General features: G+C 39.7%; 1 protein-coding gene across 1 annotated transcript in view; it reads left to right on the forward strand.

The window, feature by feature from the left end:
• Window positions 1–15006, forward strand: part of Slc35f3 (solute carrier family 35 member F3) — a 372969-nt gene extending 357963 nt beyond the window's left edge. Inside the window, exons 8-9 of the mRNA XM_087181906.1 lie at window positions 7146–7251; window positions 8444–15006. Of these exons, the coding sequence (XP_087038032.1) occupies window positions 7146–7251; window positions 8444–8525 (188 nt within the window). The 3' untranslated portion in view covers window positions 8526–15006. The remainder of the gene's footprint in view (window positions 1–7145; window positions 7252–8443) is intronic.
• The last annotated feature ends 4308 nt before the right edge of the window (window positions 15007–19314 follow it).

Raw genomic sequence — 19314 nt, forward strand, 5'->3', positions numbered from 1 at the left:
TTTATGTATTGACCTTGTATCCAGCTACTCTACTGAATTTGGTTATTAAGTCTAGAAGACTTTTGGTGGAGTTCTTGGGGTCTTCTATATAGAGTACCATGTCATCTGCAAATAATGACAATTTGACTTCTTCATTTCCTGTCTTTATTCCTTTTATTTCTTTCTCTTGTTTAATTGCTGTGACTAATGTTTTCAGGACTATATTGAACAAGAGTGGTGATAATGGACATCCTTGTCTTGTTCCTGATTTTAGTGTGAAGGATTTCAGTTTTTGACCATTTAGTATGATATTGGCTGTTGGTTTTTCATAGACAGCTTTTATCAGTTTGAGGTAGAGACCATCTATTCCAATTTTTGTAGGGTTTTTATCATAAATGCATGTTGGATTTTGTCAAATGCTTTTGCTGCATCTATGGAGATAATCATATGGTTTTTGTCCTTGGCTCTATTGATATAGTGTATTACATTGATTGATTTGCATATACTGAACCATCCCTGCATCCCTGGGATGAATCCCACTTGATCAGGGTGTATGATCTTCTTGATGATCTTCTGCATTCTGTTTGCCAGTATCTTATTAAGGATTTTTGCATCTATATTCATTAGTGAGATTGGCCTATAGTTCTCCTTTTCGGTTGGGTCTTTCTCTGCTTTGGGGATCAAGGTGATGCTTGCTTCCAGGAATGAATTTGGGAGTATTGCTTCCCTTTCAATTTCAGTGAAGAGTTTAAACAGTAGTGGCAGCAGTTCCTCTCTAAATGTCTTGTAGAATTCAGCAGTGAAGCCATCAGGGCCTGGGCTTTTCTTAGTTGATAAGTTTTTAATTACATTTTCAATTTCATTGGTTGATATTGCGTTGTTCAGAATTTTTAGGTCTTCTTCGTTCAACTTTGGTAATTCATATGTATCTAGGAATCTGTCCATGTCTTCTGTGTTGTCCATCTTATTGGCGTATAGGTTCTGGAAGTAGGTATTGATGATCCTCTGGATTTCTGCTGGGTCTGTTGTCATTTCACCCTTTTCATTCCTAATTGCATGGATTTGGGCCTTTTCTTTCCTTTTTCTGATAAGGTTGGCTAAGGGTTTGTCAATTTTGTTGATTCTTTCGAAGAACCAACTCTGGGCTTCATTGATTTTTTGTATTATTCTCTTAGTCTCCATTGCATTGATTTCTCCTCTGATCTTTATAATTTCCTCCCTTGTATGAGCTTTGGGGTTGTCCTGCTCTTCTTTTTCTAGAGGCTTGAGGTTCAGCATCAGGTTGTTTAATTGGGCTTGTTCTGTTTTCCTAATATGCGTATTCACTGCTATGAATTTCCCTCGTAAGACTGCTTTCATTGTGTCCCATAGATTTGAATATGTTGTATTGTCATTGTCATTCAATTGAAGGAACTGTCTGATTTCTTCTTTAATTTCCTCTGTGACCCATTGGTTATTCCGAAGTGTGTTGTTCAATTTCCACGTGTTTATGAAATTTTTTGAGTTTCTTTTGCTATGGATCTCCAATTTCGTTGCACTATGGTCTGATAATATACAGGGGATAACTTCAATTCCTTTGCACTTACTTAAACATGTTCTTTGTGTGAGTATGTGGTCTATTTTGGAGAATGACCCATGTGCATCTGAGAAGAATGTGTATTCTGATTTTGTAGGGTAGAAGACTCTGTAAATATCTGTTAAGTTCATTTGTTCAAGAGTTCGATTGAGTTCTAGTATTTTATTACTTATTTTTAGTCTAGTTGATCTATCTATTTGTGACAGTGGGGTGTTGAGGTCCCCCACTACAATTGTATTAGTGCATATATGACTTTTCATGTCCGTTAGTATTTGTTTTATATAGTTGGGTGCACTAGTGTTTGGTGCATAGATATTTAGGATTGTCATCTCTTCCTCTTGGATTCTTCCCTTTACAAGGATGTAGTGTCCTTCTTCATCTCTCTCAATCAGTGTTGGTTTGAAATCTACTTGATCTGCCAAGAGGATGGCTACTCCTCCTTTTTTTCGGTTTCCCATCGCATGGAGTATTGTTTTCCACCCTTTAACTTTCAGTCTATGAGTTTCCTTTTGAATTAAGTGTGTTTCTTGTATGCAGCATATTGTTGGATTTTGCTTCTTGACCCATTCTGCCAGTCTATTTCTTTTGATTGGTGAATTGAGACCATTAACATTGATGGTTATAACTGAAACATACTGACTTGTCATTGCCATGACTTTTTCTTTTTGTTGGGTTCTCCCCCTTTACATTTAATTTCTTGTCATGCCAGATGGGTTCATTCTGTTTTGTTTCCTGGGGTTGTGATCCTCAATGTCTGTTCCTAGGATATTGTGTAAAATTCTTTGGAGTGCTGGTTTGGTATTCACAAAGTTCCTAAGGTGCTCTTTGTCATGAAAGTATCTTATTTCTCCATCAATTTTGAAAGATACTTTTGCAGGGTACATCAGTCTAGGTTGGAGGCTGTTTTCTTTTAGGGCTTGGAATATTTCACTCCAAGCTCTTCGTGCCTTGATGGTTTGTGTTGAGAAGTCTGCTGTGATTCTGATAGGCTTTTCTTTGTATATGATTGGTTTCTTTTCTCTAACTGCTTGTAGAACTTTGATCTTCTGTTGAGTTTCTGGAATCTTAATAATTATATGCTTATGTGTAGTTTTTTTTGATCAAGGCTATTTGGAGTCTTATATGCCTCACTTATCTGTATGTCAAGTTCTTTTCCCCTGCTTGGGAAGTTTTCTGCCATTACTTCTGTGAAGAGTTTTTTTATGTCATCTGCACTCTCTCCTGTTTCTTCATTGACTCCAATCAGTCTTATGTTATTCTTCTTTGCATCATCTAGCAGCTGCTGGATTGATTTCTCATGTTCCCTTATAATTTTGAAGCAATTTATCTTTTCCTGGTTATTAATTACAATCTTATCTTCTATACCTGAAATTCTGTCCTCACATTGGCTCATTCTGCTGTGTAGACTTTCAATGGAGTTTTTCATGTCCTGGAAATCTATTTGCATCTGTTTTATGGATTCCATTTGTTTCCTATGTTGGGATTCCATCATGTTCCTCAGCTCCCCTCTAGATTTATTAATCATGTCTTGCAGTAGGAGCACAATTTCTCCTGTTATCTGAGAAATTATTTCTGATTTCATTTTTTCCATATCCCCTTTTGTTGGCAGTTCAGTGGGTCCAGGTGGTTGAGTATCAGAGTGTTCCATCTCATTTCCCTTTGGGGTTGCTGTAGGTGATCTGGAAGTCTCATTTTGAGACTTGTTTACGTGTTTTCTCATTTCGACTGCGGGGGCGGGGGCGGGGGGTGTTGTTGGTGCCCGCGTGGATTACCTCCTCTGAGCTGGGAGAGGTGGGACGGGGGCCAAGAGCAGCAGAAGGGATGGTGGCCCAAAAGCCCTTTCCTCTGGGCAGGGAGCAGTGGGAGGGATGGTGGCCTGGAAGCCCCTTCCTCTGGACCAGGAGCAGTGGGACGGTGGCTCAGAAGCCCGTACCTCTCGTCCGGAAGCGGCGGGAGGGATGGTGACCCAGAAGCCCCTTTCTCTGGGCTGGGAGTGGCAGGACAGAAGGTGGCTCAAAAACCCTTTCCTCTGGGCTGGAAGCAGCCAGGAAGCCCCTTCCTCTGGACCAGGAACAGTGGGATGGAGGCTCAGAAGCCCCTGCCTCTGGGCCGGGAGCAGTGGGACCCAGTACCGTGGTCTGGTGGTCTGGTGTCCTCTGCCTCTTTGTAGTTTGGAACCAGGTGGCTATACAGAGAAGCGGGGGTGTGTCCAGTGGATTGCTGCAGGGGTGCGGGCTGATTCGGCGTGTTCCACGTGACTCGGGACCTCGGTAGGGCATCCCTGGGGTCCCTTTTATAAAGAGCACTAATCCCATTCATGAGGACTCTGTCCTCCTGACCTAATCACCTCCCGAAGTCCCCATCTCCTAATACCATTATGTTGGGGATGAAGGCCTCAGCATATGAAGTTTGGGAACACAAGCATTCAGACCATGGAATCAGCTATGTCACAGTAATGCTGCAACAAAAACTATCTTTCCTTCAGAGAACCAGCTGGAGTGGGCTCCTGCTCACTGGCCTCCAGGTGACTGCACTCACCTGGACTGAGGCTGGTACAGATGAGCGACCATGCCTGCAAAGGAGGGTCTTTCTGGGCTTCAAGTCAGGTTGAGGGTGGGCTCAAGTCTGCTCATATACATTTTTTCTGTAGCTAAGGCTGAAAAGGTAGTAGCTATAGGGGAAGCACTCTTTGTGGTAGGTCACCTGAGCACAAAAATCAAACCAAACACATTTAAACCAAACACATTTAAAACCCCCTTAATATCACAAGCCATTGGCTAAAGCAAAGTCAGTGTCCTCAGAAATGGACCTTGCTCCTAGTGGGTGGGAAACAAATGAGTGAATATATGCTGAGGAACACCACAGCACATCAGTTTTGAGGTAAGAGAGGAGGAAAGGGAGAGTGAAGGGTTAGATAGCTGGTGATGGAGGACACTGCAGCTGAGAGGCATTTAATGTCAGAGATGGCCTATTTAACCTAGGAATGCTCTCTGGTTGCCTTATAATACCACACAGAAATAATTACATCCAATGCTCATTATCTAATAGTGATATGTGACAGTTAAGCTTAATTGTCAGTTCATCTGTGTGTGTTTGGGTGGTCATGAAGATGTGACCTTGGCTCCCCAGTCCCTTCCTCTCAGGGCTCTCCCCCAATCCTTTGCTTCCCCCTGCCCCTTGCCACCATAAACTAAGCATCTTTACTCTACTATGACCTTCTGTCCTGGTATTCCTGCCTTGGAGCCAGTTGGTGATGGACTGAATCCCCCAAACGGTGAACCAAATTAAAATCCTTCCTCTTTTAACTTGTGCATCAGGTACTGTGTCTCAGTAACAGAAAAACTGACTGATATAATTGCATAAAAATTAGATTCTGTTTTTATAGAATAAATCACTCCATTCACAAACTTGGCTTTAAAGAAAATTGACAGAATTAAGACTTCTAAATGTATAGCTCTAGCTCTGACTCCTTTCTTAAATTCCAAAGTCTAGTATCTAATGGCCTAATATCCCCAATGATACATACCTCAAAATAATACAAGCAAAACCACTCTCAATTTCCCCCTAAATCTATTATTCCGATTTCTTCTCTGTCTCCAAAAACACAACTCTATCCTTCCAGTTTCTCAGTCCAAAAACCTTAGCAGTACCAAACAGGTTAGTTTCCTTAAAAGTATAACAATCAGCCCAGCAAGGGGTTGTTGAATATGGTTTGAAAAACTCCTTTGCTAAGGGAGACATCTTTGAAAATAGAAGAGGAGAGATGGAGAAAGGAAAGGGGGAGCAAAATGCAATCTTGCACGTGATAGAGGCAACCTTAAAGAGAAAAAGAACAAACTGAATGTCCCTCAGACCCTTTTGGTCTATGACAGTCTTTGATGCTCTGATCTGGCACACTTACTTGCAAAGCAGATGCGGAGTTTAGATACAATTCATGCCAACACCTTCTAGAGGCTACTGCTTAACTCCTTCCTACAAGAGGCCCCTGTTTGTGAAGAGAGAGGTTGGAAATATGCTTCTTTCTCACATGGGGAATGAAAGTAATAGAGTTTGTGGGGTTTTTTTTGGTACCAGCGATCGAACTCAGGTCCTTGTGCTTGCAAGCCAGGCAGCGGAACCACTGAACTAAATCTCCGGCCCAAAAGTAATAGACTTTTAACACTTCTGTGAATTAAATTCCACGTTACAGAAACAAATATCCATTCAATATCCAAATCTAATTCACTGTATACATCTAAGTAGAAGATCTGACGGTTTGCCCCAACTTTAATTATATAACAGTCATGTGACCGAGATATTGCTGTCCATTTTGTTTCCAGACACTGGCATAAATGAGGATATTTTTATAAAAGGCTCATTTAGTAAAAGCTTCCCATATTATGATAGATGTATGCTGTTAGTTAAACCACAACACTGTTCTGATGTATTTATAGAAGACCGACTAGAGAAGCTGGGGTTTTTTAAACTCTATGAATATTTTTTAGTGTTTTTCAATTTATGGAACACTTTTTCACACATACCATTTTATTTTGTTCAAATAACAAGCCTGTAAGATGCTATGTTTTTGTTTTGTTTTGTTTCAATGATCAAGTTGCAGAGAGATTAACTAATGTGTTCAAAGTCAAAGTCACAAAGCGGGAATAGCAGAACTGAGAGCCCGGTCCAGGTTGGGTCGCTCTCAATATTTCCCTATAGGTTGAGGCAGACTCCTAGACTCCTGTCTGGGCAACTTTTCCTGAAGGTGTCCTGAAACTGTCCCCTCTCCTCAGGCAAAATAATAAACGGCACTTACACACATCTCCTTCTTCGGGAATTATAAAGGAGAGAGAGGATCTGCCCAGAGAGTGCTTAGTGGGCAGCCAGTTCTCTCAGGTTCACCACCAGAGACCCCCCGGCTCCAGGCCCTAAAGGAGGGAGTTCAGAACATGCCACCCCAAAATAAGCTGTTTTGGCATATTAATTATTTGGAGTTAAGAAACTTGAGAAAACCCCAGGGGCACAAAAGTCACTCTGACCTCTCTGCCATTTCTTCAAAGCAGGAGATGAACTTACTATGTAAAAGATGCCTCCTGTCTCAGTCACATTCTCATCGCTGAGACTACCAAACACCCACAACTTAAAAGGGGAGAGGTTTATTCTGGCTCATGCTTTCTGAGGTGTTAGTCCATGGTTGGCTGGCAGCATGCTAGAAGGGCCTGCTGCAGAGGAAAGCTATTCATGTCATGGCAGCCAGGAAGCACAGAGAGAGAAGGAAGAAGCCAGGGAGGGAGATGCACCTTCCCCCAGGGACCCCCCACTTCCTGCCAGGCCCCACCTTCCAGCAGCACATTTTGCTGCTGAACTCAGCAGGAGATGATCCCACTGAGGAGTACAGTGTCCCCCAAATCAGTCACCCTCCCAAAGCCCTATCTGTGGGTACATAAGGCCTTCCTGGGACATCTTGATCTAAACTGCAACGTCTTCATCTGCCAGAGGAAAGCATTGTTATTAGCATCAAAGACAGGAAGCTGAGGCCAAGAGAATTCTGTGTACATCTTGTTAAAATAATTTTTAACTTTCAGTCTCTCTACATAACAGTTACTTTTTACAGCTTACTTCTGCCTGCTCAGTTCAGTATATAAGTGTTTGACTCCAGCTGAATTTTTAAGGCTTAATTTCCTGATGAAGACTTCCATGCCACATGAAGCTTGTATTAAGTAAGTTTGTACGCTTTTCTCTGATTATCTCTCTACTGTCAATTTAATTCTCAAGCCTAGCCCCGCCCTGCCCCCAAATATGAAAGGATAGAAGTAAAATTTTGCCTCTCCTATGTGGTCGAGGGCAGAGGCCCAGTGCAGACCAAAGCAGGCGCACTGTCTGCAGAGTTCTAAACATACTTATGCAGTAATGTACATATATGCAGTAAGATATGCACACTGGCAGACATACATTCGGGCCTCAGCATAGATACACATTTAACCCTCTACAGTCTTCAGGTTTGTTTCTGTGGATTTAACCAACTGTGGATTGAAAAAATTATTTTTAAATTCCATCTGTACTGACTGTATACAGGGTTTTTTGGATGGGTCATGATTTCCTAGATAATGCAATATACCAACTATGCACATGTCATTTCCATTGTTGCAGGCATTAGAGTTAATCTAGAGATGATTTAAAGTCTACAGGAGAATGTATGTAGTTTATATGCAAATATGGTGTCATTTTATAGAAGAGATTTGAGCATCTGAGGATTTGAGGATCCTGGAATAAATTCCCATGGATGCTAAGGGACAATTGTACATATACAGACATATATATGCTTCAAAGCAGCACATTTTCTTACTTATTCTTCAATAAGCATTATATTCTACTCCAAAGTTAATTCAGGGAACTCAGTTAGTAGTCACCTGGGACATAGTCAGTGTACAGTACTTCTTTTTAGATTGTATCAGAGTCGTTGTCTCAGGCTTCTTGAACTTGGAAATGATTTTACTGTATAGAGGAAGAAAGGGAGTTTTAAATGTTCACTTGTGGGTGTCAAATGAGTTAGGAATGGCACACTGGGTGAGGCTCAGAGTTGCTTGAGTTCTGGTCAGAGAAGAGGATGAAAATCTACCCACAGAGCAATTCCAGCCCAGCTCCCTGACCGGGCACTTATGCCTGGTCCTCCACAGGCGCACACCCCACTGTGGCCCGGCATCTGGTGTTCCTTGCAGAAGACACTTCTGCTCAGGATTTGCATAACGTGTGCCCTTACTTCCTGAGGTAATCTGTCAGACAGATTTCTTGCATCTAAAATAATAGCACCCTCTGTCACTCTTTATCCCCACCCTATTTTATTCTTCTTCAATTAGTACATGCAGTAACTAATATATTAATTTGCTGAATGCGTTTTTGTTTTGTTTGTAGAACTGAAGTCCATGAGGTCCAGGACCTTGCTTTAGTCACTTCCCTGTACCCATCACTTTGGACGTCAGTCATTTTGGAATGAATTGATGAGTTCACTGGAGACACTGAAGCTGAGAGTTGCTGCATTTAGGGGTACAGAGAACGATGGGAAAATGTCAATTTATACATGTGGGAATTCAGCAAAATTCTGTCTGCTCTGTTGTGTTACTTCAGCACCATTCTCCAGCCTAGGTCCACAAGGCCAATGTCAGGCACTCATTCCGTCTCCTGCCACTATGTCTGGGGCAAGGTATTGCAAGATACCATTGCAGAAAGATCCAGGAACTCTAGAGAAGAGGACCTTAGGTATTGATATGTAGGATTCCCTCTCAAAAATCTAGCTTGCCCCTTGCTCAATGCATAATGCAGTTTTATAACTCAGCACATCAAACTTAATGCAAAAGTATAACATAATTAGGAAATGCACACCTTCTATTTCTCTACAGTAAAGGTAAAATACACAAGGGGATCAAAAGTCTGTGGAGTATGGAGGAAAGGAAACAGAATATTACCTTCTACAATGAAATTTGGAGATCTGAAGGTTGTTTTCCTGATGAAAATTACCACTATTTAATAAATAGTGGCATGAATGACTAATCATCATGACTGAAAGTTTGAGTTAGCAATAAGCAACAGTATTCCTTACATGATGCTCTTTTATACCATTAAAGTCAAGGTATTTCTTTGATACAGACCCATGTATTTCCATGGAAACCTGTTCTATTGCCTAGGCGACTAAGGGTTCATGCTAGCACACTAGATTATTTTAAATTTTTCAGAAAAGAAGTAAGAAAATTAGAGTTTTTGGCTAAGTTAAAAATCCACTTCATTATTCTCCTGTGCATATTTAAAATGTTTCATTTTACCTCAGATGAAAGCAAAAATAAAGTTTCCAGCTGATCTTGTGAATTCTATAACTTTTTATATTAACTAGATATTATGGGAGTTACATTTGCATAATTTTAAAAAACAAATCTATTTGATGAAATTCATACTTTGCTTGGCTTTCAATCAACCTTCAAGGGATAGATGCTGATTTAAGTGCCTAAGACCAAAAAATCACTGGAATTACTCACAGGACATATTGATACCCTCATCCCATAGGGTAAACAGTTTAAGTAAGATAAAGAATGTAAATCATACGTATGGACTACATGGCAAGTAATCAAGAATTATCTGCTAGACAATATTATACATGGGAATTATGTGATTGGATAAGCATAGCCGAAAAGTTCTGAATAATCATTAACCTGGAAGAAGGTCAGTTTTAAGGGTATGCTAGAACTATGCCTTTTGCATATTTTTATAGTCAAGTTAGAAAAACACAGGTGAAGATGCGTATCAAACATGCAGGACCAGCTGGAAGAGAGCTCATCGTTTTGAGTGATAGGCTCAAGATCAAAGTATCTCAATAGACTGTGATGATGGGCCTTTCAAGGGTGATTAGTTTATAAAAGTGGACCCGTTGTGTATAGAATTAGTGCCCTCATAAAGGAGAGCTATTTTGCCCCTTCCACCATGTGAAGACACAGGGCGAAGGTGCCATTCATGAACCAAGAAGAAATAGACCCTCCCAGACATCAAATCTGCCACTCACTGACCTTAGGCTTCTCAGCCTCTAGAACTTCAAGAAACAAACTTTTGCTATTTATCAGCCACCCAGCTCATGGTATTTTTGTTAAAGCAGCTAGAGAAGATTAAGACACCACCATTTCTTTCATCTGATGGTCCTGCCTCTCACCTGTTTCTGAAAACTATTTATCCTGTTAGGCTCAGCTCAGAAGTTGTTGTTTTTTTTTATGAAATAGTTCCATTTCCCAAATTCAAATAAGTATCTGTCCACCCAAGTGTCCATTGTTTCATGCTTCCTGTGTCAGAGGTTCTGGACACTGATGGATTCTCTTAACTTATAAATGTCTTGAAGGTAGGCGCTGTTTCAATTATGTAGATTCTACTTTTTAAAGTATTTGTGGAACAAATAAATAAATGATATGTACGAAACTTTCTATTTGTGTCCAATAAAATCAGAAGAATACAGCGGAATGAAAGTCTAGTTAAGCCTCACGGTTGCAGTTGATTATAGATAGAGTAAGTGCAAATGTCTTGGGCACTGAAAGCTGAGATGGACACAGACTACAGGGTCCAGAGGCGAGAACAATGCTCTATTTCCAGCTGTGAGGCCACTGTCATTCTATATGGGCTCTGATTATGGAACGCTGAAAGAATTGCTCAAATGCGGGATTGTGGTAGGGAGGGGCTTCCCTTGCAGGGCGGTGAATTGTCACTAACTGCTCTCAACCTGAGTCCTGGTGAATTGCTATACATTTTCACCAGTGAAGGGACTAAGAAGCTCAACTCCTGTCTCTCGTGGCTGGAAAGGAGAGGGCCTGGTCAGAAAAGAATCACCTAATCTTTTTTGTTGTTGTTTTGTTTTGTTTTTTGAGAGATAGGGTCTCACTATGTAGTTCAGGCTGGCCTTGAACTCACTATGTAGCCCAGGCTGGCCTCAAACTCAAGGTGATCCTCCTGCCTTAGCTTCCTGAGTATTGGGATTACAAGTGTGCACCAACACACCCCACCAAGAATAACCTTACGTGGTAGTGGAAAATAATACACTGTTGGCTGCTGTCAGGGACAGACTGGGAGCCATGAAGGAGGTGGCCTCAAAGAAAGGGAGGGAGCAGTCATCCCAAAACCTAGAGTATCACTGTTACTCAGGATCAAAGGGTGAACTGTGAGCAGCATTTATGTCTGTGCGATGTGTTTTCTGTGAGCATTTCTGTTTTGCTCCACCTTCGTTATTTCCTATAGTGTTTTGGGAAAGGGAGGAAGGAGATTAGTGAGATGCAGGCTAAGTACTTGCTCCTCTTCCTCCCCAAATCCTGACAATGTGGGGTTGGGAATGTTGAGTGATTCTTGAGGTTAAGAAAGAGATGGAATTTCACTTATGGGAAGAAAACTTAGCACATAAAAACTGCAGTGTAAAAGGTACTCAGGCGAATGTGTCAGCAAGCTTAGGAGCCATTTCCCCTACACAGTTCCAGAGCAAACTTACAGTCAAGTTCACGCCTAAATTGAGATGGCTGCATTCCTCACAGCAAGGCCAGGGGAGGCAGGCAGCAACAGCCAGCGCTCATGCTCCTAGGCTTAAATCCTAGAACGACCAGAGGGGTTAATCTGCCTGGGAAGAGCCACATTTGTTGAGAAGGTAAGCAAAGCAGAGCTGATTCTCGATGGCTGTGCATCTAATGATGTTGAAAAAGAAAAAGGATGTATCTGGCATGCTGTGATTATTCCTTGAGGGGAAAATTATGACACAAGATACGTTCCAAGGGAGCCCTAAGAGAAGCCCCACATAGAAGGCAATCTACCCGTACATATCACTCTGCTAAAATTCCCATCCTTTCTCCCCAGTCAAAAGAGACAGGGTATGAACTAAACCATAATTCAGCAATAACGAGCATGAATAGACTATAAGAGTCAACGAGCATTTAAGCAAGCCCAACAAGATATATGCATGAAGACATTACTAAACAGTCAGAACTACTGTCATCCAAGGAACAAGAGAAAACCAAATGAATGAGACTTCACAATAAGCTATGCTTAACACTTTCAGATGATTGCATAAAACAAAAAAACAGGCTGCTTGAGTCATATGAAGTTCAGCATTCAGGTGTGAATATTAGATCCTAAATATTAGCTATTATGACTGCTCTAGGTCCTTGAGGAGCCCCTGTGGCCCTGTTTCTAAGCGGCATGATGTTTCCCATTGTATCACTGCTGACAGCAGCATGCAGCTGCTTGGGAGAGCAGGGAAGGCTTGCCAGCAAGACGCGCCTTAGTACCAGAAAAGCTAAATTAATATGTCAACCTTTTCTTCTCAGGTGGTCTAAATGCAGTCAATTGGTGTATAACAAAATGTCTTTCCCCAGGAGCAGCAAATACCCATTTATGCTCTGATTCATGGATTTAGAGTTCTTCAAAGGTTCCTGTGATGTATATAATAGTTTCACTTGGGCATGGAGAACATTTCTCAATATTAAATAATTCATAATACTCTCCAGAGTATATGCCCAAAATTCCAAATCTAAAACAAATGAGATATGATATCAATTCATACCACTGGCAGCCAGATACACTCTGTATTCTCTACTTGTATATAGTTATATTTTTATGAAAACATTTAACAATACATAATTAAATTTTCAAAAATTAAATAAAAACTCAACTTCATTATAACAATGTTGACTTATTGCTTTATAGAGATTATCATTCATTTTGCCTTTTAGATTTTAATAGATAAGTGTGGTCATACCATGAAAATATATAAGAACATTTTAAAAAATTCTTTACATTTACTTCAACTTATTTTTAGGAATTTATATCCAAATTTTGTGTACTTTTAACATAATCATATATATCTTTTAACTATTTTAGATCTGTATACATATGCAAAACTTTCTTTTAGCAAGTCAACAGTTTTGCTGAAACAAAGGTCAGGAAAATACATTTTATAACATATATACTTTTGAACAAATTATTTTATTAATCAAATATTGCTGACCCATTGATGCTGCTTTCAGAAATGGGTAATGATAATTTCATTCAGCCATGACACTTGGCAATTTTTAGTCACATGAAAATCATATCTTTATACAATTTTAAAGGTTGTCTTATGAAGATATGTTTGCCAAAGTAAAACAGAGACTGTGCTTTCTTTTCAGTTTTGCTCATAACTTTTAAGTATTAGGTATGGGAAACACAGGTTCCATTTATACTCTTGTCTCAACCTACCAGAAACTGCCTAGACAGGCTGGAATAGTTCCAAACACTCCTCTAATCCTTATAGGTGAAAATAGGGCACAACCATCCATTAAAAACAGGTTCTTGAAGCCCTACCGAGGTCGCAAGTTGCGCAGAAAAAGCCGAATCAGCCTGTGCCCCAGCAACAATCCACTGGAACCCCCGCCCCCCGCCCCGCATCTCTATACAGCCACCTGGTTCCACATTACAAAGACACAGAGGACACTGGACCACCAGACCACAGGCAGAGAAGCTCAGCCTGTCCCAAAACCCAGAAGGAAGGTCCCCACCTCCATCCCAGGCTCCTAGGGCAGAGAAGCTCAGCTGGTCCCAACACCAGGAAGGAAGCTCCACTGTTGCCCTCCAAGGCTCCTAGGGTAGAGGAGGGGAGCCAGTCCCAGCACCCAGAAGGAAGCTCCCCACCTCCATCCCAGGCTCCTAGGGCAGAGAAGGTGAGCTGGTCCCAGCACCTGGAAGGAAGCTCCCTAGGGAAGGTGAGCCACGTGGGAGCCACCACCACCACCCCTGTGGAAATGAGAAAACACATAAGCAAGCCTCAAAAACAGAGTTCCAGATCACCTACAGCAACCCCAAAGGGAAACCAGATGGAACAATCTGACACTCAACCACCTGGACTCTCTAAACTGGCAACAAAAGAGGATCTGGGAAAAATGAAATCAGAAATGATTACTCAGATAACAGCAAAGATTTTGCTCATGGTGCAAGACATGATTAATAAATCTAGAGAGGACACAGATAAAAAAATAGAGGATCTGAGGAACATGATGGAATCCCAACATAGGAAACAAATGGAATCCATAAAAGAGATACAAACAGATTTCCAAGAGATTAAAAACTCCAATGAAAGTCTGTGCAGCAGAATGAACCAATATGAGGATAGAATTTCACATACAGAAGATAAGATTGCAATTAGTGAGGAGGAAAAGAAAAATTGCTTTAAAATTATAAGGGAACACGAGAAATCAATCCAGCAGCTGCTAGACGATGCAAAGAAGAATAACATAAGACTGATTGGAGTCAATGAAGAAACAGGAGAGAGTGCAGATGACATAAAAAAACTGTTCACAGAAGTGATGGCAGAAAACTTCCCAAGGAGGGGAAAAGAACTTGACATACAGATAAGTGAGGCACATAGGACTCTAGCTAGCCTTAATCAAAAAAAAAAAAAATCTACACATAGGCATATAATAGCTGGGATTCCAGAAATCCAACAGAAGAACAAAATTCTACAAGCAGTGAGAGAAAAGAAACAAATCACATACAAAGGAAAGTCCATCAGAATCAGAGCAGACTTCTCAATGCAAACCCTCAAGGCAAGAAGAGCTTGGAGTGAGGTATTTCAAGCCCTAAAGGAAAACAGCCTCCAACCCAGACTGATGTACCCTGCAAAAGTATCTTTCAAAATTGATGGAGAAATAAGATACTTTCATGAAAAGAGCACCTCAGGAACTTCATGAATACCAAACCAGCACTCCAAAAAATTTTAGACAATGCCCTAGGAAAAGACAATGAGGATTACAACCCCAGGAAACCCAGGAGAATGAATCCACTGGGCATGACAAATTAAATGCAAAGGGGGAGAATCCAACAAAAAGAAAAAGTCATGACAAGGCTTTTAAAACTTTTAACTTCATCTCCCTAATGAGTGTATAATTCAATCATATTATTGTACTGATTAGTATTTTTCTGATTCTAGAGGTGCACACCATTCCTTGTGCTATACTGGCTATTTATCATCTTCTTATGTCTACATTTTAATTGGGTTGTCTATTAATGAACTCTAAGAATTCTTTATATATTCTGGTCATAGGTTATATGCATTGCAAATATGGTCTGTTTAAGGACTACTTTTCATTTTAATGATGTCATTTAAAGTTCTAAATTGTGATGGAATCTCATTTATCATTTTTTTTCTTTTATACATCATGTCTTTTGTATCCTAGGTAGTTCTTGCCTACCCTGAATTCATATTTTCCCTTATAATTTCTTCTTAAAGTTTTATACTTTTAGGCTTTCTTATTTAGGTTCATAGATCCCTTCAAGTTATTTTCATGTATGGAAATAAAGGGTTGAGGTTAATTTTTTATATACGGATACCAGGTGTTCTAATGCTGTTTGCTGAAAACACTATCTCTTCCTCGGCTCTTGAATTGAGTTTATATTCTATAAAATGCTAATGTTAAATAACCTTTCAAAACTCAGTGGACTATATATGTGTGGTTCTATTTCTAGATTCTCTGTTTTATTCAAATGATCTATATGTCTTTCCTTACACCAACACTGCCTTGATTACTGTAGCTTTAGAAGAAGTCTTAAAATTAGGTACTAAACATCTTCCAACATTGTTTTTGGTTTTTTTGGTTTTTTTAAACTTTTCTAGGTCCTTTGTACTCCTACATAACTTTAAAATTTCAATATCCAATTCTTCATTTATAGCAAGTATACATAGACCTGAATTTTTATATATACCTTGTGTTTTCTAATCCTGCTAAATTCAAATACAAGTTCTAGGGGCTCCTAGAGATTTCTTAGTATTTTCTCTGTAGATGATCATTTCATCTACATATAAAGATTTTGCTTCAACTTTGACAATCCTATCCTAACTGTGTCATTTTTATTGCCAGACTATTTTGGTGGGGCCTAGGTTTCAAAGTTTAATGGACAGATAAAGAGTAAGCATATCTGCCCTTGTTCCCCACCTTAAGGAGAAAGCATTGTATCTTCTCCATTCATATAAGGCATTTTTGCTGGAGGTATGGAGTACATGTCTTTAATCTGTTGAGAAGTTTCTGTTCTACTTCTATGCTCCTGATAGCTTTTACCATGAACAGCTGTAGAATTTAGTCCAATACTTTTTCTCCAACTACTGACAGGATCATATGGCTTTTTCCTTTCCTCTGTTAAAATGATGACTTTTGGGGGTGGATCTTCCAATGCTGAACCAACACTGCCATCCCTATAACAAAACCACTTTCTACATACTGCCAGATCTGATGTCTAATAGTTTGTTTTGTTAAACAAATTTCAATGTTCATACTTTTTTCTTCTATTATCTTTATCCAGTTTTAGGATTAGCACAATGTTGAGTTCCTAAAATGAGGGGAGAAGTGTTCCTTCTTTTTTCTGCTTCAATTGTTTGATATAATTTATAAGTTAAAATGTATATGAGCCTGCTGTTGTCATATAGGTAAGTTTTCAAGCTAGGAATATACTTTCTTTAATAGGTGCTATTCAAATTTTATATTTCCTCCAGAGTTAGTTTCATTAATTTGTCTTCCAAGGTACTTCTTAGAAGTTGTCAAATTTATTTCAAAACAGATTTTTGAAATATGCTTTCTATATCCTTTTAAATTCTGTAAAACCTGTGGTAATGTCTCCTTGGGCCAGGGATTTAGCTCAGTGGTTTTGCCTGCTGGTTTTGCCTGCTGCGCAAGCGCAAGGACCCAAGTTCAATCCCCGGTACCAAAAAAAAAAAAAAAAAATCTGTGGTAATGTCTCCTAGATCTTGATATTGTAATTTAAAAAATGTATAATTGATATTGTTTAACAGGAAGAAAAGGTCTAAAGGAGCAGGGGAAGTAGGAGGGGTAGGGGAAAGGAATAAAGGTAAAAGAAAAAATATGAGAAGAGGAAAAAAATGGAAACAAAGTCTTTGCAAATAGGGAAGGGTGGAGGGGGTGAAGGAAGGGCAGGGGAAGGGGAAACAAATAAGAACCAAGATACTCATGTAATGGTACAAGATCCCAATGATGAATGTAACTGTACTTTATACCTAAAATGTACCAATAAACTTAATGGGAAAAAAATAAAAATAAAAGATAATAAAAATTAAAACACAATGACACAAAAAAGGCTGCAAATAAAAAACTGAAAAAAGACTGCCATAAAAAAGAAAATAGATGAGGTGATATCCATAATGAAATTCAAGACCAAAAATATTAAATGAGTAAGAAAGAAATTTATATCGTTGCACTATATAATTCTATACGCATAACTAGATGACAGATGTGAGCTATTACAACTGTATTAGTTTGTTTCCTATTGTTAGAACAAAATACCTGAGGCTGGGTACTTTGTAAAGAAAGAGGTTTAGTTAGTAGCAGGGACCTATGAAATCTACCTTAATCTCTTGTAAGGACAAAGCACCAAATAGCCTAATGACCTCCCACCAGGCCCATAAAGGTCCCCCCACCTCCTAACACTGCCATACTGGAGTTATATTAGTAACAGAATCAAAGTGAGTCAGAGAACCAAGATTCTGAATGTAATGAAGTTTTAGGAATACTTTAATCAGTTTCTGCTTTTATCTTCCTCCTTATGTATGTATAAATGAAGTATGATAAAAACCATGCCTATATATGTCTACATATGTTTAATACATTGTATTAAATTTAATACATTGAGATGTAAAAATCCTAAGTAATAAAAAAGCATTGTGGTATATTTAAAAATGACTTCCTTTCTTGGTGGTATATAAAATAATGATTCACTTATAAGCAGTGCATCTTACATTCAATGAAACATAGTATTATTCTGTTTATAGGAATTCTTTAAGTTCCAGATGGAGTGACCTCTATAATATAGAAATACTAATTTTTTAAATGTTTATCACTCATTGTCTCCCTGCTAGATGTACATTCAATGAGGACAGGAATTTTTATCCATATAGTTTTCTGATTTCTTCCAAGTCCCCCAAACACTAGCACATAGTAAGTGCTAAATAAATATATGTTGAATGATGAATGAGTGAAATCTATGTGCTAGACATGTTCCTAATTATTTTGCATAGATTATTTAACCTTATCAAAGAACCTAAGGTTGATGTTACTACCCACACTTTCAGTTAAGGAATCTAATGTATACAAAGGTCCCAGAAACCTGCCCAAGGTCACACAGCTTGACATCCTGGGAGGCAGGAGCAAGACCAGACTGGCTCCAGGGCCTATGTTCTTACTCTACTGCCTGAAATATTGTCCGTGTCTCTATCTTGATTTCTTTACGAAGCTCCTAGTCTGGGTTCCTTATTTATTTAGCGCATGTCTTTATTATACCTCCCAAGACCATTTGTTAGATGGCAAAATGGACTTCGCTCTCCACTGCAATGAGCTTCTGCAGGACTGCCAGTCTATCTTTATTAGTCTATCTCCAATGCCCAGCACAGCCACTGGCCCTGCATAGAGGCCTGACATCTGTGAAATACAGTGGCTACATGACTGGGACGTGTGAAAGATTGGCAGAGCTGTAGGTGACCAGCAAAGGGTGCGACACAGAGCTAAAAGCAGCAGTTCAGGAGAAGCTGTTCTGGAGAAGGAATATGGTGAGTTCAGGTTTGAACTTATTGGAGTGATGGGAAGACAAAGAGGTTTAGATGTTCATTAGGGCCTTGGGAAAAAAAAAAACTGGAACAAAGGTTCTTTTAAGGACCGAAAAACATTGTCTTGCCAATATTACTGATAAAAGTACTAATGGAAGCTATGAGAGTGGATCAGCTCACCAAGGAAAATGGAATGGTTGGGGTGCTGAGTGAGCCTCCTCTAGGGTGGGATACACCTCTATTTAATGAGAGACCAAAAAAACATGGCCAAAAGTCTAAAGGAAACTCAGAAAGAGCTCTGCCTCGACCCTGAAGTCAGAGGAATCTTTCCCCAATCTGTGTCCCTGAGTGGGTGTCTGTGTTAACTGCTTTGTAAAACAGTGGAGATTATAAATAAAAGTCTGTGGGCAGCAAGAGAAAAATAACACGTTCCTTTTCAGTGTGGCTGGGTCTGTCTGGTCCCGCCATCCAGGGGTCAGGGATCTACCAGGTTCAGACTGGAGAATCCCAGTGTCCTCGGGCTGGCAGCAGGGAGCACAGCCTTCAACCTCTTCCAGCCCCTTCTCTTCCTTCCCCTCCTTCCCACTTCAAACACAGGCTGGGAGATTACATTTTGTGTCCAAAAGGCACATCTCAAATCACCTTATGGCACCCGTATTCTTTCATTGGCCCATAGTCTTCAACATTTTATAAG

The sequence above is a fragment of the Heterocephalus glaber genome, unplaced genomic scaffold, assembly GCF_053883595.1.
Source record: "Heterocephalus glaber isolate CG9 unplaced genomic scaffold, H.glaber_assembly_v1.0 deba00001472, whole genome shotgun sequence".
In the NCBI taxonomy this organism is placed as follows: Eukaryota; Metazoa; Chordata; class Mammalia; order Rodentia; family Bathyergidae; genus Heterocephalus; species Heterocephalus glaber.